The 27,399-nt window shown below is 41.7% G+C and overlaps 1 protein-coding gene across 5 annotated transcripts in view; it reads right to left on the bottom strand.

Annotated features, from left to right (window-relative positions):
- Window positions 1-27,399, bottom strand: part of RBMS3 (RNA binding motif single stranded interacting protein 3) — a 715,580-nt gene that overhangs the window by 442,094 nt on the left and 246,087 nt on the right. Inside the window, exon 1 of one of the 5 annotated variants that reach the window (XM_075745776.1) lies at window positions 3,098-3,874. The exons of 3 other annotated variants lie outside the window; for them this stretch is intronic. In XM_075745776.1, coding sequence (XP_075601891.1) covers window positions 3,098-3,172 — 75 coding nt within the window. In that variant the 5' untranslated portion in view covers window positions 3,173-3,874. Of the gene's footprint in view, window positions 1-3,097; window positions 3,875-27,399 lie in introns of those variants that run through there. One more of the 5 variants, XM_075745777.1, reaches the window with a different exon arrangement.

Raw genomic sequence — 27,399 nt, forward strand, 5'->3', positions numbered from 1 at the left:
CCCTCTCCTTTTCATTTCTTGATGACAACGAGTTTGTCTAAACCTGCAATTAAAGTTTTAGCTTCAGTGGTGGCATCTGATAACGAAGGAGCACAAGTAAATTGAATAATAAGAGTGTGCACTTCACGTTCCAGAACAGGCCACGAAACGCTAAAAACTTAAAGCAATAAAACATACGGAATCCATTTTTTCTACTTATAATCCCATTACCCATATAGCTATTCATTTACACTATTTCTGCGCAACAACATGCCAACTATGTTAGAAAACAAACACAGAGTGTAGACTGAGATCTCGCGCAGCTCCGTGCTCCCCCATGAGAAGGATGTGATGCACAGTAACGCGGTACTTCTCAAAGAAGAGCGGAGACAACTTCACCAAACAAGCGACGCAAAAGCAGCACTTCACCCAAACACACTGAGAAACGTGAATTTCCAAACTCTGCCCGTTGAACGTGCTGCCGCTCTGCATTTCACAAGCTGTACACAAATGCTGTAAGAAAGCCTAGAATTTTTTTCTTAATTACAAATGAATGCACACACACACACACACCCAGCATGCATGACAATGAGCATAAAAGCACATTCTTTCTGTAGAGCTGAATCTTTCCATGCTTGGTACAAAAGAGCAATTTTTGGAAAATAAAAAGCTGGAGTTCACAGGACAGCTGGAATCATACAGGGGTTTATCAATATGTGTTGCTCCAATAGGCATGATAAAAGATACGGCTCTCCACCGCAACGTTATTTGATTACCCGACTATTAGCTTTAGACATACAATGGATCTAACTGCTTTAAAATGTCCCAGAAGCTGATGGCTAGCTTTAAGGTAACAAAATCCAGATGCTGCCTGTCTGCACTGCTCTAAACTCTTAAGGTCCATGGAAGAGAAATACTTGTACACGTGTGTATGTGTACATATACGCGTGTATATGTTTTTATTATTTAGGTTTATGTACGCACTTAACTGTGGAGCAAGGAAAAAAAGAAAAATTAATGTCATCTAGAACGTATCATCAATTTAAAATTTTACCTCTCCTTAGAGTAATAGTGCATGTATGCAAAGACAGACACACATGACTTCTCACAGGGTTGATAATTTTATATACTGGCTATAAAAGTGCACTTATTTTATTTTTTAAAGCATTGGGTTAAAAAAAGCCACAGTATGGAAAAGCTATTGTTACTATTTTAAGCTCAAATACCAGGTTAATTTCCTCAAAAAGCTTATTTTACAAAGTTTAAAAAAAAATGAGCAAATAAGAAAAAAAAAAAAAAAGACTGGCAAAATGTAAGCTACGTGAGTAAAAGGCATGGAATGTCCAATATTTCTCCTCCAATACTTGAGGCTATTGTTCTTTCAAAAAAACACCATCAATTGTTTCATGTCCTTGGCTTGCCAGGTTTTGAGCAATAGCATCAGTCTGCGTCCCCCAATCCCCCAAACAGTTAAAGCTATAGGCAATATTGCAGTCAAGCTAGTGACGGGCTGCTGCTGCAACAGCAACAATACACACTAAATGGTCACGAAGGTAAAATACAATTTGGATCGACCTTGGGAAAAAAAAAACAACACCACAAAACCCAAACAACACACCACGATAAAAATCACTCCAAAATAAAAAATTAAAAAGGCTACATTTTATTTAAAAAAAAAAAAAAATCTGCATGATATAGTGAAAGAAACAGCAGAGCAAAGAAGCGAGAGGTAACCCTGCCATGAATTACAAGGCTCTAATCATATTGAGTGGTTCTGGTGTCATCGCAACTCCAACCAGCCTGAATCACAGTTTTGACAATTAGTTAATTTATATAATGCAGCAGCTCGGCTATAAACGTTAACGGGAAAGTAATTTTATTAACAAGGAAATATAACTTATCCTTTCACAACTGCAGCCAGATCAACGTGCTTCAAACCAAAAGTCTGGAGAAGTCAGCCTCCCCCCGTGGCACTTCACCACACACAGACGCACACGTCAAATGTCCCATGTGTTAAATTTGCCACAGAAGCATGATGTGTATGTGTGTACGCAGTGCCATACGCACGTGTGCGCACCATGCCTTTTTTTTTTTTTTTTTTACCCTTAAAGGACGTTAGTTTATTGACTGAAACTGTTAATCTGTGGCTGTGAAGTCACACTTCAGTATTTTTTCCCCCTTTTCTTTTTTTTAATAGTGTCCTACCAGGGTTTGCAAACTTTCGGTTTAGGGATTTCTTTTGTTACTGTCCCTTGGTCACACAGGAAATCTTTTCAGAGAGCAGACTATTATACAATGGCATTAGAAAAATAAAGCTTTAATTAACTAACTCATGGTCAGGTAGCATCGACTTCACTCAGCCTCTTTTGGAGATGCAGGCCTGCTTTCCAGTCTGCTGGCATTTTAAAAATTGTTAAGAAAGAAAAAGAAAGAGTCCGCGCTTGGATATGCTCTCCAAAAGTAGCTACCCTCTATTTCTAGACCTTTTAAATGCAACAGAGTACAGCCGTATCATCCTCAATATTTAATGAAATATTAAAAGCAGTGCAATGCACTGAAACAAACTCCACTAGATTTACAGTCAGTTAGCTCCCAGCTCTCCTCCGAGCTCCACAGCATCTCCTCCTCAGCTGATTAAAAGTTTGAGTTGCCACAGACAGCTTTTCTAACAGCAAAATGCTTTTAAGCTCCGAATAAACTGTGGAGATCACTGGAAGAGCCACCAAAACAACATTTCGTGCCTGATGCTGTCCAGAGCGATCTTCATCCTATGCCACAATAAACACACTACCTGCCCGGTGTTACGATAGCGTTAACCGCACCGGTCTCCCCAAACAATACAAGGAATTAGCCGACGCCAGCAGCCCTTGGGGAAGAAAAAAAAAAAAAAAAATTAAAATAAATAAAGAAATGAAGGGGATGGCAGGCAGTAACCTTCCTGCCTCTCTCACGCCCGCTTTCTGCCTACCAGCTCGGCTCTGCGTGACACCGAACCCGAGGAAGCGACGGAAAAAAAAAAAATAATAAAAAAAAATCCCCAAACAGAAGAGGCGAGCCCGCGATTTGCGCCGCTCCGCTCTCCATCACCCGCCGAGCGCCCGTCCCCGCCGAACCCTACCTTGGTTTGGAGATAGTGGGGGTAGTAGTAGGTGTACTGGGGGTACATTGGCTGCTGGTCCAGGCGTTTGCCCATGTAGCTGGAGTCCTTCTGGCTGGTGCAGGGAACTCGTTGGCAGGGTGTAGTGCCCCAGGGCCTTTCTTCCTCTCACGCCGCTATTCCTGACAGCGCGGGCGACGGAGGAGGCTGCCGAGAGAGACTTCCTCGCCGTCTACCGCGCGCTACTTCCAGCGCAGCCAAAAACGCGCCCGCACGCACATATATGTGTGTGTGAGGGGGGGAGGGTGCGTGCGGGTGTGTGTGTGTGTGTGTGTGTGTGTGTGTGCGCGCGGGGCGGGCTGCCTGGGTGGAAGCCCCCTGCCCGGCTGCCCGCGGCGGAGCAGCCCGCCTTCCCCGCTGGCAGCACCGTGCCTCCGGCGGTGCCCGCTGCCCGGCTCGGGAGGGAAACGTCCTGCGAGAGGAGCCGGGAAGACAGTGCAACTCCAAACCGCCGCAGAGCCGCTCGCTCTCCTCGTCCTCTCCTCGGCTCGCCCCGCTCTCGAGCCCTCCCCTCTCGCTCCCCACCCACCCCCCTTCCAACAGAGGAAAGGGGGGAAAAAAAAGGGGGGGGGGAAATAAAGAAAAGAAAAAAAAAGAAAAGAAAAAAAAGGGGGGGGAAGGGAAGAGCCTTCCCCAGCCTAGTTGCCGCTGCCTCCCTCACGGAGTGACATGGTGCTCAGGGCTCGTCCTGTCTTTCATTCAAACCCCCTCCGCGCCGCGCCGCCGGTGGGAGGGACCTCGGCGCGCCGCTCCCCCGGGAGGCCGGCGCAGGCCGCGCGGCCGCCTCCGCGCCCCTGCCCGCCCCCGCCCGCCCCCGCCGCCGCGCCCGCGGCTCCCCGCGACCCGCCGCCGCCGCGGCCCCCGCCCTCGCCCTGTTCCGCCCCGCCCGCGGCCCCGCCGGAGCGGGGAGCACCGAAAAGCGACCGTGGGACTCGGGAAATCCTAACGCCGGAGGGGCGGGCGGGGGAGAAGCTCCGCGACGCTTTATTTATTTATTTATTTATTTTGTAAGGAACAGACTGGGGAAGGTCAGGGAGCCTGGTGGCCGAGCAGGGAAGTCGTCGTCCCCTTCCCCCGAGGCCCCCCTCAGCAAACTACTCCGTACCGTCATCCGGCACTTCGCGGAGAGGCGACCCGGGGCCTGACGTTAAATACATACTTTGTTAGACCGCTTATGTAAGACTTGGTTTATTTAAAGTTGGAACAAAATGGAGGAAGAGGGTAAAGAGGAAACTCTCCCGGCCTGACTTTCGGGTGCCTTCAGCCAGGTGTGTGAAAATACCACAGTGCCATAAAAGTTACCTACAGCTCCATTTCCCCCCCCAAAAACGGCCGGGCTCCCCCGGCCTCCACCACAGCAGCCCCGGGGCCCAGGTGAGGGCCAGGTGTGACACCCACACCCACCGGGGAGCCCCACACCTGCCACAAATCCCAGGCGTCCTGGACCTGCGTCAGCACAGCAGTCCCAAATATCTATCCCCCAAAAGACTCGAAGGAAGAGTACGTCTTGCAACAGGACTAGAAATCACCAGTAAGAAAGTATGTGAATAACAAAATGTTTCCTCTTGTACACAAATCCCAGCATTTCTCCTTTTTTAAAATCACTTATTCCTTTAAAACATCATCAAATTCCTGGGCCTTTCTACAGTGGCTTTGCCTATTTATAAATTTGGGGGGGGGGGAATGTGGGACAGCAGTTTCTTTTTGTTTTTATTTAAATCATCAGTAGTATTGCAGCAGGATTGTCAGCTGCTGTATTATCAACCAAATTGCTTCAGAGAAAAAAAAAAGAATTATAAAAAGAATTTCTTTAAAGGGACACTTCTCAAGGCTGGTAGAGCTAAAATTAGACTTGCCAGCTGTGTTTTGGTTTGTGGGCACGTGCTTGCACATGACAGGAACATGGAAATATCACGCTTTACTCTGGCAGTTTGCTGTTCTCGTAAGCAGAGGGGTTTGTTATGGATTCCTATAGCTGCCCCATAGCCAGTTAGTTGACGAGCAAAAGAAAGCAGCTGAAGGAAATGGGCAGTGTGGGAAGCCATACATGTGCTCAAAATACTGCCAATGTATCAGTGTATACTACACATACACTGTTCTTTCATCACCAGGCATTAATAATTATTAATTATTGGTATTTAGGTACCAGTCCTGTGCCATACACTGGGAAAAACATGCCACGCTTACACAGGTATTTCCCCCCTCTTTCAGGAGAAAAACTTTGGCAAAACGAGTGCTCTGTTCCCAGAGCACTGTACAGACATTAACCGGTCACCTTTGCCCACCTGGAGGAGCACTGCAGAGCACTACCACCACCCCGGTTTCCAAACTTGCCAAAACAGATTCAGAAGAAAGGCCCGGTTGGGTAAACTACTGAGTATTTTCAATTCCTACTGAAGTCCAAGCTGGCCAGGATCGCGTGGTCCCTCAGCAGCTCAGAGCAGAGGTGAATGAAGAAGAAAGATAGGAACGGGAGGAGAACCCTGCAATTCCCGGCTCCCAGCCCTATGGTTTATATTGCTGCTCAGCTTTAAATACACTGCCTCTACCACATGGTAGTGCGTGATACTCCAATGATACTCTTGCTTACACTCTTTTTTCTCCCTCCCCTGCTTTCCCCGAGGGTGAAATAGACTGTTTGAGGGTTGGTATCTGCAGAAGTGAATAGTGATTACTTGATGGTACGTGATACTTTGAGCCTGACAACTTTCAGATTGTTCTTTCAACTGCCAGAATTAAGTTGTTGTGCTTCTCTCCCCACCTTCTCACTTTTCCCTCAGGATATTAACTCAGTTTTTCTTGCTAAGCGGTTTGCTTGTAGAAATGGATGTAACCAGATTTGGGGGAAGAAAGAACCTGTGTGTACAGGGTGAAATAAAAAAGACGTGCTAAGGAAGTAGAAACCTGCACATTCTGACCAAGAGATCTACCCGAACATGCCAGGTTTGCTGTGGCCATTATTTTAAGTCCAGGAAGGACCATTTTGGCTATGTCGCCTGACTGCTGTGAGTATTTCACATCATGCCATAAAATTTCAACACTAGATTTCCATGCCCCCCCATCAGCCACACTGGCCAGTAGTGCCAGCAGTTCTCGCAACTAGGAAAAGGTCAGGAACTGCAGGAGAAGCCGGACTGTTACCTGAGTGGGCGAAAGCTCCACCTTCCTCCTGTTCTTTCTCAGCCAAAGTCTTAAATATGCAGATGGTTTGGGTTTCCCTTTTCACCTGTAATCGTGACGGGGTGCTGAGCAGTCTCTGCTGTTTGCTCCGAGCGCTCAGCACCTTGCACGATTGAGCCTTCAGAGATGCAAGATAGAGTGGAGGCAGCAAAAATAGGAATTCAATATAAAAGAGTGGGGGGCCAAGGGGAGAAGATGGGAGGCAATATAGCGTAGCAAAAATGCAAATGAACAGCCACAAAAGCAGATTTAGATAGCACACAGCCTCTGAACAAATGCTAGCACTGGAAAATGGAAAATTTCCATTTGCAAAATACAGACATCAAAAAGATCATCTGTGACTCGGGAGCACACTGTTTAAATAGAATCCCCTTCATTTTCTGGCCTGTGCATTTGAATAACCGAATCCACTTGCAAACTGAAATAGCAGTTTGCCTACCGAGTGTTAAGTTTAAATGTTCCTCAAAAGAAAAGACAAGCTGTTCGATCCCAGTGAGCAACAGCGAGCAAACTTCACAACTCTTTTTTTTCCTCCTATTGGAGGCTCATTATCAAGCCCAAGCCAGGCCCATCCAGCCGAGCGAGCCAAGTCCCAGCGCACCTGCAAAGGCGCTGCTGCCACCGGTGTCTCCCACCTGGGGGGAGATACACGAGATGGGCAAGCAATAAGGAACTCTTCAACAGGAAATTTAGAAATGGAATAAAATAGATAGGAACGGATCAACTGTAAACCAGACAGCCAAACACATTTGAAGGCAGGCGCCAGAGGATATTAAGTCGGCAACAACCAAAGCCGTGGATAAGAAACCCAGAGTTAACTGACAGGAAAAAAAAAAAAAAAAGGGAGAATGCTTCTCCTGGCAGCCTGATGTACAAAAATTACATATGTTTGGATGTATTTTTACCTTTCATAAAATGCAGATTTCTTCATTCACAAAAAGTGAGTTAAAAGAAAAAAATGGACACCTAGTAAAAGAATGTAATTCAGGGGCTCTTCTTTGCTAAAATACAATTCTACATACACTTCTTTCTTATTTTTTGTTTTTTTAAGTAAGTTTTTTACCTATCCTATGAAAAACTTCTAAAGTCACAGGTATCAGAATGAGGGACTAATTCAAACATTTTCTAGCTCCTTGCTCTTGAAAAGTGGCAATACATATTCTAGAAGTAGTAAATTTTGACAAAATTATGTCAAAAATGTCGAAGTCAGGACTAGGGAAAATTTGCTCACTGGGTGGTGGAAATACAGCTACCACCACCTAAAGCAATATAATAGGTTAAAGAAAAAAAAAAAAGAACAATTATCTTGGGCTTACATTTTTGACACTGTCTTTCTGCTTTTATTCTCTCTATTTACTCATTAAAGCTATTTCAAAGGAGATCATAGCGATGCTTGACAGCTTGTTTACAATGAGTTACAAGAAGAATACTGATTTTATTTCTAGATCTGTCAGCTCATTCAGTCCAGGTACCTTAAAGCTATATTGATGAACACCGAATCTTGCTATTTAATAGTTCATTTATCAAGCTGATTTGCCTAAGGATAGCTAACTGAATTTCTAACAAGCGATATATCCTGGTGCAGCCATCAGTAAAGCATGTGATAACTGTGGAGGAGGTGGGGAAAAAAAGACACAGAGGAACAAACCACTTAGCGTCTGGGATCGACAAAATCTCTCTGAGGCGGGGGACGCCACCATTTTGAGATGTCCTCCTCTCAAAGGAGACGAAACACCACCAAGGGTGGCTTTCCCCACACACGCACACCTCCTGCCCCCATAAAAAATGGGCCAGGTTTGCTGTCCACACTTCAGCACTAACCATCGCAGCACCACGAAGTCTAGAACTAGGCAGAGCTGCAGATGGCCCAGAGTAAATCTGAAACAGTTAATGTATGACATTTTGGACAACAGCAAAGGCTTGCCATCTATCTATCATTAGATTTCATTACTTTTCCCTTTATCATCTTCCATCTTAGTACTATGGCTCTGGTATTTCCATTGGTCCACTTTTACATGAAGGCCCAATCCTAAAGGAAATCTTCATACAGCAGCAAAGTGAAAAAATTTGGGAAAAAGTGAACAACACCTGATACCAAATTGTTTGTGGTTTTCATCTGATATAATCTCTTACCTGCACAAACAAATGAAACTAGCAGCCAGTTGTACAGACAGCCCAAAGTTACGCGTTGTAGTCCTCTTTTTTTGCAGATGTTAATGGATACAACCAAAGTTAATAATATTATCTTATTCTTTTGTCTACAGTCTGTTTCCTACACATTTCAGAACACTTTGCAAGTGTTAATTCATTCTGCAATGCGGAAGAGAATTAAGTAACAAAACCAGTCAACAGTGATGCCCTAGTTGTCACAAACAATGATGTGTTGCTCTCCTCACAAACCCTCATTGCATGGTAAAGGCCAAAGCAAATACCACTGACGAGGAGAAGGACTGGTACTTCATTTCAGTTCTGGTGAAGGTTCACGAGGAGAGAAGGTGGTGCAATGGCAGAGGAATGCAATGTGAAGAAAAGGGAGAGGAACACTGGCTGTAGCGTATGACTGCTGTATCCTTAGATAGGATCCCACATCAGTAATTTAGGGCTTTCAGAAAATACCAGGATTTTGCACAGGTTAGAAGACATGCCTTTCAAAGGTGATATTTTCTATAGCAGCTCCACATCGCAAGTTCTTGAGTCTAAACTCTTAGGATAAAAAGGGCAAATAAACCCCCAAACAGTAAGAGGACTAACCAAGGCCATTTCACTCTTGCAGCATATTAACTTAATACTACCAGCATTAGATGTGGTACAATTTCAGAGGGAGAAAATTCTCCACTTCCCACCTTCCTCCCTCCAAAGTCCTGCTTACTAGTCACTTTCCCCACCCTCTGTTTACTTAAAATCAGATTGTAATCAGGGAACATGAGATTTTTTTCTTAAGGAATTTTATTTCTGAAGGTAATGGGGAGACGTAAATATACCGCCTGTTTACTGAGGCTCATAAACACATAAGAACACCGGCAATTAATTGTCAGCGAGAGAGTTCCAGCAAACATGGAAAATCCTAGCTTTTTAGGGCATGTTTAACTAAATGTTCACCCATCATGTACTGAATTACTTAGTGAGATATTAATTTTGTGCTCCAGCTGAGGGTAATCACAGAACAAACTGGCATTATTCAAGTTGCTCTATGAAATTACAGCAAGGGTAAGCTTAAGAACAAAGGCCAGCGGGAGTCGAGCCTCTCAACTTGAAAGGAATTATCTTTTCCTCTAATTGAAGTGAGGGCTGTTTTGTTTTGTTTTTTCTTTCCTTCCTCTTGCTAAATTTCCAACAACACTCCTTGGCAGAAGGTCTCCTTGCAACGGGACTATCGCGGTTAAAGGCCGGGAGCAGGGGCTCGTCTGCCTGGGAAAGTTTACTAATGTAATTGCACCAGCGTCCTCGAGTTACACCCACCTAATGCCTCGTGTGGGCATTCTTACTGGGGAGCGATTGCGCTGGTAAATGCCCCTATTTACCTAAGCCCAGAAAGACTAGAGGTCTGGGTCCCGTTTTCCTGCTGGTCCTGCCCCTGTCCTACACCGTGACCTTGGACAAACCACTTCTTCTTCTCCCCTCCCTTCTGTCTCTGTCTCACGAGCTTCGAGCGGGAGCTCTTTGTGGCGAGAATAATCTCTGTGTTTTTACATTACCACAGGGAAACCTCGATTTTGGTAGGGCACCAAAACAACACATCATCAGAAATCTGTAATAATGTATGTAAACAGCTTGTTCGTCCATCATCCAGACAGCTGCTGTTAGAGAACTCACAGGCTGTGGCATTTTTTTTTGAAGGAGAAAAAGTTAACAATAGGCAAGAATAGAGGGTCATCTCAGGCTACATTCCATCACTATCAAATATAATACTTTCTGCTTTCTCCATACTTATCCTCCCCAGCATGCCAAGACACATTTCTTCTTCTCTCTTTCATATCTGGCAGGCTTATTTGCCCACTAAAAAACTCTTCATCTAATGCTGGCTGTAAATGAGGCCTGAAGGAGCCTTTGCTAATACTTTCTATTTCATCTGCTAATAGAACCCCTTCTAAAATGCAGTACAATTATGTCACTGCCCTTGCACTTTAGCCCAAAACTTCATTCAAAAATGTTTGTAAAAATAATTTTTCATTAGCACTATTGCAAATTGTATGGTTTTGATGAAATCTCAAAATACGACCTTTTTTCATTTTAGTTCAAATTTTGATTTTTAATTTTTTCATACAAATTCTGCCTCAACCCAACTGCAATAAGAATTTCCCAACTTGGTCCCCCTGAAAAAGGAAAAATCGAAGTCTAAAAAAAAGTCTCTAACATGTTTTTAAAAATATCTTAAGCAAAAATTCTTTTTTTTTTTTTTTCTCTACATATGTAGGAAAATATTGTTTAGGAATTATACAGATGAAACACCACTATTTAAATCAGTCTCTAGGGAAATGTGTTCATCAGTTGTTTGTTTTTAATTCATGACTGGGAAAAGCAACCTGCAGTTTAGCTTGCCCCAGTAAGCTGTATAGTAATTCAGAGTCTATTTAGTCCAAAGTATTTTATAAATAAAGAAAAAACACAGGTTATGAGAAACCGTAATCTTCAGCCATAGAAAATGCTATTTTTCTCCTTCTCACCTAAACACAATCGGGAAGTGAAGTGGAAAGCACATGAAAAAACTTACTAGGACCTCTAGTGCCTTGTTATCAACATGTAAAGCTTCCCCATGACATTACAAGAAAAATTATAAGTGTCCACTAAATATGGAATCAAAAGATTGTGTGTAACAATTCCCAACAGAGGGGGAATTTCCGGCTCTCATCCAGATAGGGAGAAAATGCACAGCAAATGGAGAAGTACAATACTGGGAACTGGATACAAAGTTCCATGTGCAGGTAAGCTGGAGACTCGAACCAATTCTCCGTTTTTCAAATCAGTTCACTCTTCTATAGGAATAATGGCATTTTTTTTGTAATGGACAGCTTCCATTTACCACAGAACCAATGCAACCTGCCGTGCAAAATCAAACCTTATGTCACGCCAGATTACTGTCCATCATAACCAAAGAAAATGTATTGAACTGAATATATTTGGTTCAGGAAATCTGTATTTTGTCAGCTGCAGTATAGCTCATTGTCCATTAAACAGTACCGAGCCCAGTCTGAACAGAGCACACTGTAGAAATGTTTAACCTCCCAATCCTATACTTGTCAACTTTCCAGAACAAAAGGGAGGGTGATACCTGACATCTAACAAAAACAGAGTTAGGACTGCCACTTTCCTGTACCAGAGAAATTCTTTGGGTGAGAGATCATTTATTTCCTGCAAACAGACAAATGCTAATTATAGCTCAAATCTTCCCTCTTTTTTTCCTCTACCATTTTTTTTTCCTCCTTCCTCCCCTCCCCGGTACATCTTTTCTTCAGTCTTGTTCATCAAATATCTTTTGCCTTCACAAAAAATCTCATCAAATCTCTACATTCTCCTTCATCTAAAAGTTATCTGTTTTGAGAATAATTTGCCTGCCTTCTTTTATATATTCCAGCTGGAGTTTTTAATAAAGCACAGGGACTCAAGGCTACTGTATTTTTATTAGGAGACGGTGGAAACTTTATAATGATTTCTATTCACATTCAGCAAATGCTCTTCCCTATTGTTCTACCCTATTCACCTCTCCCAACATCCTATTCCCAAATCATTTTTACTCTGTAATCCTTCATCCATTTTGTCTCCTCTTCAGTCCTGTCCCCACCTAACCCCTATCTTGCCAGCACAAGTACTTTCCTTTTCTTAACCTTTTCTCCCTGGTTTTTTTGGTTGGTTTTTTTTTTTTTTTTTTGGTTGCCCTGATTCCTCAGTCCTAGATGCTTTAGGCTCCACTGATATTTTCTTTCCTACATCACAGTTCTTTGAATGTAGGACCAAAATATTCGTGGGGGAAAAAAAGATACCACTGAGCTATTCTTTTTAACTTGAAATCTGTCCTGCTCGGTGGGAGGAGAAAGGATGGTGTGCCATAAACATGCCAGCCGAGGTGCCTCAGCAGGATTGAGGACAGAGTTAGGAAGTTTAAAACATAGTACAAGGTGAGGATATTAAGTTCATTAACAGGGGAAGACTTGGGTCTCATAAACTGAGGCGCCAATCAATCTCACCTCTTATTGACTTCTTTTCAATAAAGGGATTTAAAGAAGTTTCTGCTAGTATAGATGTATGCAGTTTCCCTTCTCCTCACAATTGCAAGTTGCACACCCCTGACATCCACACACTTGTCTTTTCAGGGTCCTACGGCAGCAAAATATATCAGCTTAAAAACATAAAAACAGTCTTTGACAAAGATTTCTCACCTCACATACAACAGGGTAAGAATGACAAGGAGAAAACACTGAAAGTGAGTAGGAGTGAAATATTAATCTTTCGATACAGTCTTTCAGCTGAAATACTGACACAAATTCAGTTTGCAGATAATTTGCAGTTTGGCCATTTGGTATGTTCCCACCAAGCAAAGGTAGATGTTTCTGTGCTGTGAAGAGGTTGTAGGAGAAAAAAAAAAACACAACTTAATTTCATTTAATTTGGGAGTTGCGTTTTAGCAACAGATTTTTTTTGTGCTAGTCATCTTATGTGAATGTTTTATCAGAAGGGGTAGCTTTCTGTCACTATGGTGGTTTGACATTTTCCATGATTTGAGACCTCCATTTGAGTGAACGACTGGATTGTCAGATCTCTACCATTTCAGCTGAGCATTTCCATCCTATAGATCACGTCTTCATTTTGAATTCGTGGTGAGAAATTTCAGTCAAACCGTTTGTCTTCCTCTTGTTTCTCAAGAAAGATAGGAGATTTTTTTCTGTGAGGGACCAAAGTGGTGCCAAATGGAGACAAAAATGTCCAAGATCATCCAGCTGCTTCTCCTTGGATAGTGGCTGGAAGGAGCTCAAAGGAAGGTGAGGTTTCTTACTACATGTGGAAAAGGAACCTGAAATTTGGCCACATGGGTGAGTCTTTCTGCTAGGTATGTGCCTTTTGCCTTTCCTGTGAAAACTTCTCAGATTTGGTCACATGAGAAACATTTGAAATCACATAGTCCCTGCATGCTCAGCAAATACCTCCCTGGAGTTTCTATACCTGCTTCCCTCCCAGCTCCCATAGACCTCTGCAGACTGATAGGGAACGGCACCCACCTCCCTCTTAGCTGAGGGGAAGTGTGTGCACAGAAACAGGAGCCGTGCAGGGCAGCGCTGGTCTCACCTGAGCAGCACAGCATGAGGCGTGGATCACAGAGACAGCAGGAGATGCTGGTAGTACTGTGGGGTATTGCATTATTTTTGCAATTATGATACCGCTGTGGTGCTGGGATATTGCACGCACTGAGATAAGGAGCTGTGGAGGAGGGAGCAGAAAAGGAGACTGAAGAGTAAAATGGGGGATATGCCTCGCTAACAGGGGTAGATGAGGACAATACATCAAGGCACTGGTGTTGTAAGAGGAGCCCAGGGTGAGTGAGTGTTACAGTCCAGAATGGAGAAGAATCAAATGGGGAGCTGGAAATACCTGTGCAACATGGGATGTGAGATTAAGAATCGAAGAAAAATTAAGAATGAAAAAGCAGCAGCGATGGCAACCAGGTAGTTAAGAAGAGCCAAATCGATTTGGGGGCCCAGGCAGGACAAGAGAGGAGCCAAAATGGGTGAGAATAGAAGGGGCAGAGACGTGTATGAGAAAATAAAGAGGACAGCCTTTCCCCTCTGCATCCTGTCCGTAACCCCCAAATTCCTGATGTTGACCACTCCTCTGTTGTCAACAAAAATCATCTACGCCCAGCTGCAAAGTGATCCGGCCCCTTCTAGCACTGGTCCACATAGACGATTAAAATCTAATGCTGCCAGACTCTCTCCATGTCTCTGTGATAAATAGAAAGATTTCAACCTTGCTGACAATCCATTTGTCAATATGCCATGGGATGGCATTTTCAGGTTCTTTTTTTTAAAACCTAAAGCCTTTATCACACATAAATTAAATTAAAAGAACAAGGGGGAAAATTCCATGTGATCCCACATTTAAGGTTAATGAGTAATGGGATAATTATAATGAATAATAAAAAGATAATGAATGTTCACAGAGAAACCCATTACAACTGCGTAGACAACCATTACTCTGTAATTTTATACCTTTTGAACACTTGACTTTGCAACCTTAATGCTTTTTTAACATTGTTTTTGCCTGTGTAATGATATATAACAATCTCCAGACACCATCTGCAGTCTTCATATTTCCTTGATCTCTTTCAAACAAATTTTAGTACTGGGTATGAGAAGAATCGAGTGATTACCTCACTGAGCAAGAGCCAGGAGATAGAGAGGGATGCATTTGGTTGTTTCCTCTCTGCACATTCATAATTCCTATCTCAACAGCTGGGACCATGCTACAAGCTCTCGGGCTTGGTTTGTCTGCTTTAAAGCCTTTGCGTTTATGACAGTTCTGTCAAAAGTTCTTGATTCTGCAGTTTGCTTCTCCCATTGGTCTAACAACCGAACCCAAGTTAATGAGGCTTCAGGACACAATTAAATATTTAATGGTTCAGTTAAGGTTGTGGCCAAAAGCACGGCATCAACCATTTTCTTGATTCCTTTTCATCTGACACTGTGCCGATTACTTTAGTTGTACATGCTGTCCTTCACTGCTGGGCCCCTGCTTAGACATGGTACCAGCCACATTTTTTTAATTGGGAAAGGGCATTGCACGCTTACAGGCTATCATCATATTTCAAGTTTACTGCTAGGAAAAGCCAATATTAATAAGGGCTGCTTTTGCATTTCTTCAGGCATTACGTATTTTGGCTGCAAATGTTAGGTCTTAGCAAGTTCTTAGCTCTTGTTTCCCATGTATCATAATATTAATAAATGTCCCATAGGACTGTCCCAACTCCTTGCCACTCTAGCAGCTCTGGGTCATCTTAAAGCCACTCCAAGTCCCTAAAGGTCTGAATCATTCAGACTGGAATCTTAATGTGTACCGTGTAGCAACCATCACTACGCTACCTGCATGCTTATAAGCAGGTGGTTCTCTTGGCAGCTGAGATTTCTATTTGTAATAAAAGAAAAAAACTGTTTGCAGTAAAGAGCAGACACTTTGGGGGACCAGCTCAGTGACTCAACTACCTGTGGAGCGCACGTTCTCATTTCCAGCCGCATGACCCTGAAGCAGTCATTGTAGTCTGAGTGGAAAAGGGGAGTTAACGCTAAATAATATTAGATAAGAGCCAATCTCTACTCAGCACTCTTCAAACAGCATGAGAAACATGTCTTAGGTGTAAAGTGAGAGATCAAGTAGGAGGAAACTGTAGTGAAGAATGATAGGGCAAATGCAAGACCCTCTCTGCATGCCTCTCTGAATTGGTCTTTTCTATTATTAAGTTCTTGGCTGCAAGAGAGAGGTGACAGAGATCCCATGCTCTCACTGTCACAGCAAGTCATTCACTTGTTCTTCAACATTACAAAGGCAGTATATGAACCTCACGGTATTTATATCTCTAATTTTATGCAATAATTTAGTTGCTGCCTCCTTGCATGAAGGAAACACAATAACACCTAATTCAAGAGCTAGCCTTGTAACAGCACTAACCAGAAAGGCAAAAAAACCCCAATCAGTTGATGTATGGATACTTAGTTGTATAACTCCTATAAAGATGGACGAAAAAAGAAACTCTAAATTCCAACATGCTGCTTTCAAAAGGACAGTCTCTGAACTGCAATGACTGACAGCTTTCTATATACAAACACTTATACACACGTAACCCGTGATCCAAGCAGGCTGGTAGATGACAGCGTGCCATTGCACGCTTTGGTCCCACAGGACTGTCTGGAAGCAGTTTGACCCGGTTCAGCAGAACTGTCTCTTAAACATCGCAACCGTTTCCTGAAGCAGCTATTAAAAACCACTTCCAGCAGCGGACTTTGCAAACTGCATGCCCTGCCACTCGCTCCAGCTCCCCCAGGAGCCGCAACGCCTGTGGCTCTGCTCGTTGTGTGGCTCTGGTATACCTTCAGCGCTCAGTCCCCAGCTCTGGCCTCCTCCTTAGAGCTGGCGGTTGTTGCACGTCTGCCAGCATGAATACCAGTGCCTTTTGGCCGGGGAAGAGGTGTCATACCAAGCCCAGGATTTCTGGAATATGATACTAGGATTTCTACATTAGCCTGATGGCGCTTCTAAATTTCCACCATAGTCCCTTTACATAACACAACAGAAAGTATATTAAAAGACAAGTTGCAAAGTAAACAGCTAAAATTTCTGGAGTATCAGAATTAAGACTGCTTACTCCACCTGAACTACCCCCTTGAGCCTCTTCATTAGAATAAAATCTGCAGAATTACATCTAATTCTCATGTGAGGCACCCTTGGCTTGTTCTTAGTGTTGGATGGGCATTGCTAACCAAATGACAAAATATTTCATATTTTATTTTCTCATCACTTTTTAATACTATACTATATTTACTGTAAAGCATTCAAATTCTGCTCTGAAGACAGAATTATTAATGTTTGCGTAGACTTTCGAGCAGGTGTTTTTCACTACAGTGACAGCATGCTTTATAACACATGTAAATTATCTTCCTAACACCTGAGGAGACAGAGAACTATGTTCATCTCCAGTTAACAGGTAGGCAACTGAGGCGCATAAAAATTAACTAAAAAGTCAGCACTGGGTTTTGGTGCACATTTTGAGGAAGGGACCACATTTTCAGAATACCGTGCATCATATAGCGCAGTCCTGCCCAAAGCCCAGGCTTCTGCCAGGAGACATATGCTCATTGCTCCCAACTTGTATCTAGACTGGAGGCTTCAGGTAAGCCATCCCTGCAATGGCTCTCCACAACATTAAAACCTGCAGCTCCTTCTCAAAAAGATCTCGGCCACAAAGCTAATAGAATGATCGGTAGCAACAAGACCTTCCCGTCCTCCCCTGTGGGGTCAGCCCACCAAACTGCAGCAGCGAGCCCCGTGGATACCCTGGCAGCAGAGAGACCTGCTGAGCCTTGGCAGGCAGGTACTGCTCCAAGCCTCGGACTCGCATGCTAATCTCAATCTTCTTCCTCAGTAAACTTAACCCTACTCTTACAGCAACCAAAAAGAAAGATTTTTAATGGGAAAGGATGGGAAACCTTAACAATAAGCAGTTCCATCAATCCCTTTCTATATTTAAAATTAATGATACTGAATTGTAAAATTATCAGAGAATGAAGCAATAATTTTACGAAATAGAGAGCTAAAATAGACTCCAAAGGATTAACATCCACAGTAGATTATCCCCCTCCATACTAAATTGGGTAATGGATTTCTCTGAATAGGATATTTCTTTATAGCAGAAACACAAGATACTCTTTATAAAAAGATCTGTAATATCTTACTTTACACATGCCTTTTGTTTTCTTTTGCTATTTGCAACAGTCATTTAGAAGTAGTGATCTTGACTGATGATACAGGCGCAGATTCTTGTTGAGATGTCTTAATATAACGGGAACACACAAGCCACACGTGATCTTGTTCGGAAAGATAGAGCAGAGTTCTCCGCTTGAAGATTTCTGGTCGCTAATGGAGTAGTGTGGGACTCAAGCAAGCAAAAATAGCATTGTGGTTAAGATATTGGACTAAACTTGGAAGATATCTTCTGGTTCCTGGCTCTGCTGCAGACATCCTGTGTGTCCTTGGATAAACGCCTCTTGTGAGGCTAATTTCATTTATGTGCTCATGTACATAGTAATGAGCCTCATAAACAGCCTATAAATATAATCACTTGAAATCATTTTTAAGGTACAATCTCTCATATTCAGTGAGAGATTTCATGTTCTCCTGGGAAATGGGAAAGTGTTTGCTAGGCTAAAGGCATGAGATGGATTTGGATCTATCTCAATTTCAGTGGCATCTGTGTGCACATTTAAATTTGGCATGTGCAGACCATTATGATAAAAAAGAGTCTGCATTATTTGCACTATTTCTCATTTTCTTTCTCGGACTGGGATTGTTCCCAATTATAGGAAGTCAGACTGTGGGAAGCAAGGAGAAACACACATATAGATGATGATATCTTTGAAATACACACTGGCTCTGTGTCCTTTTTGTTCAAAATTCTTGGAAACATCCTGTAAAAATCTGGGTGCATGCACAACAGTTCTAATTATTCACACAGACCCTACTGTAAATCCCAGACTCATATGTACATCTGGAAGTTACACGTCTCAACACACACAATGCATGTACCTATACAGTTCACAAGTAAACTTCTACAGGAAGGGTGGTCCTAGAGCAAACGCAGATCTGCCAAATCTGCTAGCTAGGGTGGTATTTCACCATTTGGGGTGCAAGCTACTGCTTTGCTGCTTCAGGGCAATTGTTGGTGCTCTGGCAGCTTCTGCTACAGACATCCAGAAATCCCAGGTAAACAACTGCTGCTCGCAGTAGGTCAACATCAGGTGGGCAGCAAGTGCAATACCTGCACCCTGGGACTAGCCGGCAAACACAAACTGTCGAGGTTAGACCACCATGATACTCTCAGTTTTGCTTCTCGATCCCTATTCAGCCTCTTCAACAAGAACAATCTCCTCCAACATATATCTTTACACAGTTGTTGACACTCTGTGGCTTAGATAAAGCAAAAAATAATAGCAATAAGTAAATCATACAAGTACATTTTATAAGTCTGTATCTACTGTCTGCACATACGGCCTATGTCTAACACAGGTTTTGCAAGAGTATGGCTACCCACTGTCCAAGGTAGATGTGCTTTACCTGGGATATGGCATTACAGAAGCTTTATCTTTTTCGTTTCAACTTAATATACCCAGTTAAAAAGCTATGCACGTGCAGTCATTTCTGTATGGATTATTTACAGGCAAAACAGTGTCTGTGTTTGAAAACTCACTCCGTCAGGAATATGTTGGCCATAAAGCAAAGAATTTCTTAATATCAAAAGGTAGCTGAAGATACTCCTGATGATAAGCTAGGAACTAGTGTTCATTATTCATTTGTAAAATAATTATTGTTTACCTTAAATCTCTGCAGCATTCCTTGCACCACGTTACTGTTTTCAAATAACTACAAATGCCAATACTTTAATGAATCAAACTACTACTAAATAGCCTAAGATTGTTAGAATGCCAAAAAATTATAAATTTCTAACATAAAAGGGAGCAGGCAAAAAGACAAAATTAAGGACACAAGCAAGAGATACCTGCTCTCTCCAAATGAAAAGCGTCTGTTTAAATGAGATGCAATGCAGCTAGAAAACCCGTGACTGCAGCTTCTACAAGAGCTGATAATTCAAATGTGATCACATATATATAAGAAAAGCAAGTACATAACTACTGTGTTAGGTTTGTTGGTTTCTTTTCTGGATGGGAGCCCTAGCGTATTATAGTTACTCAAGTGAATTCAAGTTCATTTAAGGGCAAAGGTATGTTTCTGGAACTACCTTCGCTGTCTGGTCTCTCGGAGAATTAACAGCCTTAGCAATTAGGAACAGAGCCTTACCAAGCAGCACCCTTTTGTAAGGGAAAGGAGAGAAGACATGAAATGAAGAACCAGCGTCCTCTTTCCTCGCCTCTCAGGAATGGTCTGAGCTATTTGTTAAATGCCTCGGCACTGGGATGTCTCAGTAACAATAAGGCTGGTGGCAAAGCAAGAATCTTGACACTCCCAAGAACTTGTTAATTTTGGCAAGTAAGTTATGTCTGGGGAGCTGAAGTGGAGAAAATGAGGATGTAATAATGTTGCATTGCAATATTATAACATTATGAATAACATTCATAATGCCATCGGATACCTTCCAAAAGAAGACTACTGATACAGCAAAAAAAATAAATATTGGCTCATATTTTATTAAAGCTGAGGATACAGTGACAGCTCAACAGTAAACTGTATGTAACAATTACTCAACAACAGGCTGTACAGCAAGCTTGGATAGTTTCTTGCTTGTATCCTTTTGGCATTCTTTTTTTCTTTTTTTTTTTGTGTAGTGTAATGACAAGGGCATTGCTCATGTTCACTAAAATACCTCCAACTACATACAAGCTGTGATCAGTATCACATTTACCACTGTCTCACACTGCCCCTATATTGCTATTTTCTATTTTTCAGGGAAATACATTTAACATACATGCACAGAGTAAATCCAAAATGAGCCTTAAATAATCTTGTTCAGGGCAACAGAGAATAATGACTGTGTCTTCAGTGAGGGGCATAATTACAACAAGCTGTCAAAGGAAACTTTAAGAAGGTTTGGGGGCAGGGGGAATTAAAAGCTATTTACCTCTATCAAAGCAGAATGAATAAGGGTAATGAGTAATAACCCTGAGAAAATGACAACAAAGGGGAACATTCTCGGCACCATGAGTGGGAAATTAATCAAGTCCCTCTTTTGTTAACAGGTGTTACACAATAAATTCCCTGTGTTCCACCCTGAAAAAGCATCCTTAATATCAGAAAGGAAAAAGTTCTAAGAAGTAAACAAGAAAAATGCTACCTTGTCCTTACAACGCGTTTGCAAATGTCTCAAAGCACCTTTCCATTCAATACAGTAAAAGAAGTAGGGAAGCTCAGTATTTTATGGCATTTTGATTTAAAATTATGGAGAAAATACAACGTCCTAAATTAACCAGTAGGCAATGGATCCATGACTATGAGATCCATTTGGACAACACCAAAGGATTTTCAGGAAGCTTCATGTAACAGCTAAGAAAGTACCGGTGTGTCTACTGGAGATACACAAGCTTGGACATCTTGATTACATCTACAACACCTCGGTCCTCTAAGGCAGGGAATACTTAGTTCAAGTCAGAGCAGCACAATGCAGTTGTGTAAACAGAAGATTGAAAATCAGGAAATCCTTAGTTCTAAAATGGGATCCAACTGTGCCCCTTTTTCCTGTCCACAAAAAAGTTAATGAAGCAACCTAAGGCACCCGCCCTCTCCTCCTCTCGGACAGAAATAGTAGTATATAACTACCAGTCTTATGAAGTGCTGGACGGATTAAATAAATTAACATGGATGGATTAAATAAATTCACATCTTTTACACATTTTGAGAAAGGAAAAGGTTCTGTAAGCATCAAATATTATTGAAATAGTGAGCAGAAGATCTTTTCAAAGGGGAATGACTACATTTCCTTTTCCTCTATATCGATTACTCATTAATGCAGCAAAAAAAGAGAAAGATTAGGTTTGACAGTTCTCAAAGAATGCTTTTCACTGCTACATATGCTCTTGATTTGACACTACAAATAAAAATGTTATTAAGTGTACTCCTGATCATGTTCCCAAACCATTCCTGAAGGCTACAATTTTAAGACTTTCTGTGCAAATTATCTTCTCTAACGTCCAGTCCAGTTTAATCATATACTAAAGGAACAGGCGTGCGCAAAGCATGGTACTGCTACTCCTTGTAAAATTATTTGAGGACAGTTAGTTTAGATGCTTACTTATTTTGGGGATTGTAAAGTATTCCTTGCACCTCTGCACCTTCAGATTTATCTAAAAATCTAAAAAATCTAAATCTATTTATTAAAATAAATCTAAAAACCCTGAAAAACAAAGGCCACTCCTAAACAAAAAAAAGAGTATTAAACATTCTGTATGAAAAAGCTAATGTGAATGCCCAAGAGATCTGTGTGTTTTAATGAAAAGCTATGAAACAGGGAGGTGAAGGCATTAGATCATAAAACCGTGAGCTTAAAAACAGTTCAGGAAACTGAAACGCAAGAGGGACACCTTGCCAAGATCATTTTGCCCTTTATATCAAATCTGCAAATTGCAGTAAAGTAAGGTTAAAAAACCCCAGAACCAACCAAAGAAAAAAAAACCCCAAAGAAAACTTTTCTTCACTTTTTCCATTTAGGCAACTGCTGTAGTTGTGGCAAGGGATGTAGGTACCTGAATGCCAGTAGCTAGTATAAATGAGACTGAATAGAAGGGTGGCGTTTGGAAAAGACCCTCTAGAAAGAAAGGAGCCATGTAGAGAAAACATGAGAACCCTTTTGCAGCATACAAGGCACAAAATTGCTTTTGAATTTTGCTCTTCTTTTAGAAGCTATGTGAAAATAAATAATGTTCTTCTAGTAACCATAAATAAGTGTTTTAAAAGGAGAATGGTCCTGTATAAGCAATCTCAGTGTCAAAGCCCAAAGAGAAAGAGAGGCTTCTAAAAGGCACAAAATTTATTCTCAAGCCAAGCACCTTCCTCCATTGTCTGCTTTGGAAAGTCTTCCCTAAAAGGCTTTGATAGTTTTTTTTATTATGCATTTTTCCTTCACGTTGAACAAATATAATTAAAAGTAATGGTACATAAATGTGAGAGTCGTGGGCCTTGGAGAAGTCAGTGAACCTATGCCAAGTTATTCTAGCTGCCTATCTGTCCCTCAAGTGAGATTTCCCATGAACATATACAAGCCTTATATCGTGTATTAACTTGGTCAGTTTAGAATAAGACAGGAAAGTTGATCCAGTCCCCCTATATTTTGAAGAACCAATATACGTATTGAAGCACACGAGAAGAAATCTCCTTCACCTAGACTACACGCTTAGAATACATCCAAACTTTCTGTGTGTCATCTGCCACGCTGAGCAGGCAGGCCTATGATTTCTAATCTAATCAACCTCAGAGTGATTGTGAAACCAACAGCTGTGTCTCAGCAATTGGAAAAATAGATACAGAACAAAGGGGAAGACCCATCTCAACAGGGCTTCTCCCTCAAGTGCATAAACTCAGCTTCAGTGGAAAGTATAAATATTTCATTCACTATTTTGTACGGTATTTCTCCTGTGATTTGTGCTCCAACTACTTGCTCTTAAAGGTGCATTAATGTCTTCTTTTAACAGCATCCCTTCTAAACTTTTCCCCTTGCTTAATGGGCCTGAAGGGATTAAACCCTTAGCAGAAAAATGCATCTGTTGTACATAAGATCACAGTATTAGACTATCATAATACCAACTCATTTATTTTCATTTTGTGGAAGTATATCTTCCCTTGAGAATGATGCTACAGGGTATATTTCCTTCCTGATGCTTCCTTTCATGTATTGTATGATATTAAGGAGAAACACTTGTATTCAGACATCAGAAGCCAAAGGCCCACTTTTTGCCTTGCATTTTGAGGCCACATTATACCAGAGAGATAGCTAGGCTGACTAGGCAAGAGCTTCAGAAATCCTGCCTGTCGTCTCAAACAACAGGCGATGCACGTTCTTTGTGCTTGTCACACTTTTGGACACTGACCAGACTGAACTGACTTAAATTTGGGTTTGGTTTAGGTGACTTCCTTGTGCATAAATTAGAGAAAGCTGAGCTTAATGTTTCAGCAAGGTCAGCTGCGATCTCACTGCTGGAACGCAAACCGCAACAGCACAAACAATAGCACCATTCCTCTTGTATTGTTGGGCAAGTCTTCATCTACACGCAGTTACAGCTATGGGAGTCCCTTGGTTTTGCATTAAATAGGATTCCCTGCAAGGAGTGCTCATAGTCTCCATCATATACAAAATCAAGACCAGGTAACCAAAACAGCCTTGAAATCAAGAAATTTGAGGGACTGTAGTTATCAAAACTGGTAACTATACTTGGTTACTTTGGTAATTTAGCTTTGGTAAACTTACCAAATTTTTTATAGTTCACCTGAATGGAAAGATGTTACTTCATCTGTAAACTTCACTTTAAGCCTGCTAAGAGAAGTTCTGTGTATTTGGTGCCAGAATCATAAGAGTCTTCCATTTCCTAAACAGATACATGATGGTTCAATAGGATTTTCAAAAAAGCATCTGGATACTTATTCCAGGGTACACCTGTCTAGATTTTGGGCAACTGCACATCTTCCATCACTGGCATCTAATCTGGCTGATTTGACCCCTTTTCACACTTACAGCCAAAGCCTACCTGACTTCCCAACACATTTCTAATGAGTATAGTAATGGCAGAAAGTAGTGCACAACCGTTCGGAGGTCAATGAAACTCCCTCAATATTTTCTCCGAAAGAGCCTAGGCACAGTGCAAAGCATTTTCTCGATACCCACAGAGGTAAACTCTGCTGGAGCTACAGCTGCTGCAGGCAACAGCAGGAGCAATCCTCAAACGTGGGTGCACTTCTCTCTCTGCTCAGTGAGCAGTTAAAACAGCCAGACTTTCTTTCATTGCTGCAAGAAGCAGGATACGAGGAGGCAATAACTTTTAGTCATTATATAGCACCTTTACATAGCACCAGATAACATTATACACAGAGGCTGGCAGCCTTTAGGACAGAAATATGTGAAGTTAGAAACAATATAGTACCTTGCTGCTTTTAGTGTGAAAATTATCGGGGGCGGGGGGGGCATGACAACCACCTCAAGCATTTAGATGGATTTGAAATGCATCCATTCCCTACCCAGCTGCAACATGGAGTAGCTAACACACTGGACGCTTCCTGCTAGGACTTGCTGGAAAAGAAATTATCAATTCTCTATAATACTTCAGAAAAACTGAACATTTCCAAACATGCCAGATTTTCATACTTTACCTTGGTTTTGTTAGCGTACTGTAAAGAACTTATACTTTGTGATACGATTCCACAAACTATGGAGAAGGATTCTAGTTCTGCAGAGAAATTGCAGAGGTTGCATGCTGAGGGATAAAAAACATAAGACAGCTACTTTCCTATTGGGGCAAGAGAGGAAGGACAGCCTTAGGCAAAAATTTCCAGGGGCAGTTTTGAAGAAGCCGGCCATTTGTCGAATTGAGTGGAGAAGGGTGTTTAATTCTCCTAGCTAACACGATAGTGATCAGGAAGAAATACAGAGCCAACGCTTAATGGTTCGAATGGAGATGTTGGCAAGGAGCTGTTTTGGAAAGAGAGATCTGCAGTGGTTTTGACTCAGTTTTAGTCTATGTAGAACTGAAAACTTACAGTGCTGGAGAGTGAAAATGTACCAAATTTTCCTGACTGTTTCTTCATGCTAGCCTTTTTGCAGGATCCTGCACTCTTCCAGGTCTAAGGGCAGCCATCAGTCTAACCTAAAGAGAAATTTAAGATGGCTGGTAAAAGAGGATGGAAGGGTGGGGGAGAGCGCCATTGCTTCTCTCGCTCAGTCAGAAAGTAGATTATACAGCCTGCAGTACGTTTGCAATGCGACAGACTTCCTAGAGTACACAAGTGTGTTAATCAACAGTTAGGATGTGTCTAAATATATAACAAGCTTCGCCTTTCAAGAACTCATATTATCCAAGAGGGGGGTTAATGAACATTAGCTCAAAACAGAACTATGGTTGCAAAATCCTAAAATGACAGGGAGAGGAAAATAACACCGACTGGGAATCACTACGGGCTTAGCTGCTGAACGATGCTGAGAAGAGCACAGTCCCTGTTGACTGAAACTAGAGATGAATTCAAGCCACACAGATTCCAGTTCAGTTTCAGACTTGCAATTATTTTTGCCACCCAGCACAAATCAGCAGTCTTCTCTGACTGGACTGCCCTTGCTGTCCCTCTTTCTCCCAGTGCAAGCAGTGGAATAGTCTGCTGTGCCTAACACACAGAATTGCTGAGGAAGAAACCTGTGCTTCTTACCCATTTCTGTGGCTTTCCTGTTTACAGCAAAGCTTTTTTCATTAGCAAGAAAAAGCAAATGCATTTGACTTCCATCTTGCAGCAATGTATGGTTGCATAATCTTTTAGTCTGGTCAGCTTTCAGAGCTGTCTTTCATCTTCCCTGCATAACATCTGTTTTTCAAAGACAACAGATTCTTCACCGTTGTCTTGGGACAACACTGGGACATCTTCTCTGAGGAAGACATTTTCTTGCTGTTTTGCCTTGTGTAAATTAGCAGCGACATCTTCTGAGATGTTTGCTAAACTTTTGGGGCCGGTTTTCCTTTGTGAGGTGTCTGACTAAGGTGTCAACTGTGTTATCGCACTGGACAGCCAACACATACTGTTTTGCTGGTGTTTTCATTGTGCTGAACTATATAAAAAACAAGGGGCAGCGTGAAAGGCAGGGCATAACAGTGTTGTATTATTAACATCAGCATCTGAAATATTTTCACATTCATTTATCTCAGGATATGGATAGGATACCTGAGTCAGGGTGGCAACCTTTTCCATACCACCAATACATGTCCACCAAAAATACACAGCCTCGTGCAATTTTGTGGTCTGTTTTACTTTACCCTCAGCTGATAGTTCTCATTTATTTCTTGACATCATAGTATATATAATGTGGAAGCTCCTGAGACCAAGACCTTTACTAGGACATAAAAATTGACTTTTTTTGGTTCTTCCTCCATTATGGAGAAATGTTCAATTAGAAATCCCCAAAAGACACGAAATCTTTAATGTTTGGTATCTTGGCATTTCTAGAAAATCAACCCCTCTTGTTAAACACTGAGGATAAAATATGCTTATCAGCTTTGAAATATGGATACATCTATCTACCTATCTATCTATAAAATTCATTTTACATCCATAGTGATATCCACACTTTTAATAAATCTGAGATGGGTCCAAGACTATATTGATCTTCAGACATTGGCTGTGTATGTTAATCTCCACTTCTTTTTTCAGTGTATTTCACCCATTGACAAGGTAATTGGACCACTGGGTAGGTATAACACTACAACCATGACTGCTTCCACAGAAAGCCCCTTTCCAATTGCATTTTAACTTACTTTTCCCAAAGTCTCCTTCATCAATAAGTGTTGACATTTGTGCAGCAATGGAGGATTACCTGAATTATGTAGAAAAGGAATATATGAAATTAGCAGGCACTTGTGACGGCTGCCCAGAAAGGCTATAAAAGCAATAACCACCTGAGTAAGATAAAAAGTTTGAATATGTATGTAATATGAGAATATTGCCAGTCTTAAGTACTCTGTTCTAGTCAAATCAGCAATAAACATCATCAAGCAGGCTGAATTTCAACTTGTCAAACTGATCAAAACTGAAGTTGTACATGTGAACTGAAAAGTAAGAATAAAGGGGAAAAAAAGCTCCATCAGGCAGTAATACGTAGTTCATCTTTCAAGTGAGGAGATAACGACTCTGCA

This window comes from Balearica regulorum, chromosome 2, assembly GCF_011004875.1.
Source record: "Balearica regulorum gibbericeps isolate bBalReg1 chromosome 2, bBalReg1.pri, whole genome shotgun sequence".
Lineage (NCBI taxonomy): Eukaryota > Metazoa > Chordata > Aves > Gruiformes > Gruidae > Balearica > Balearica regulorum.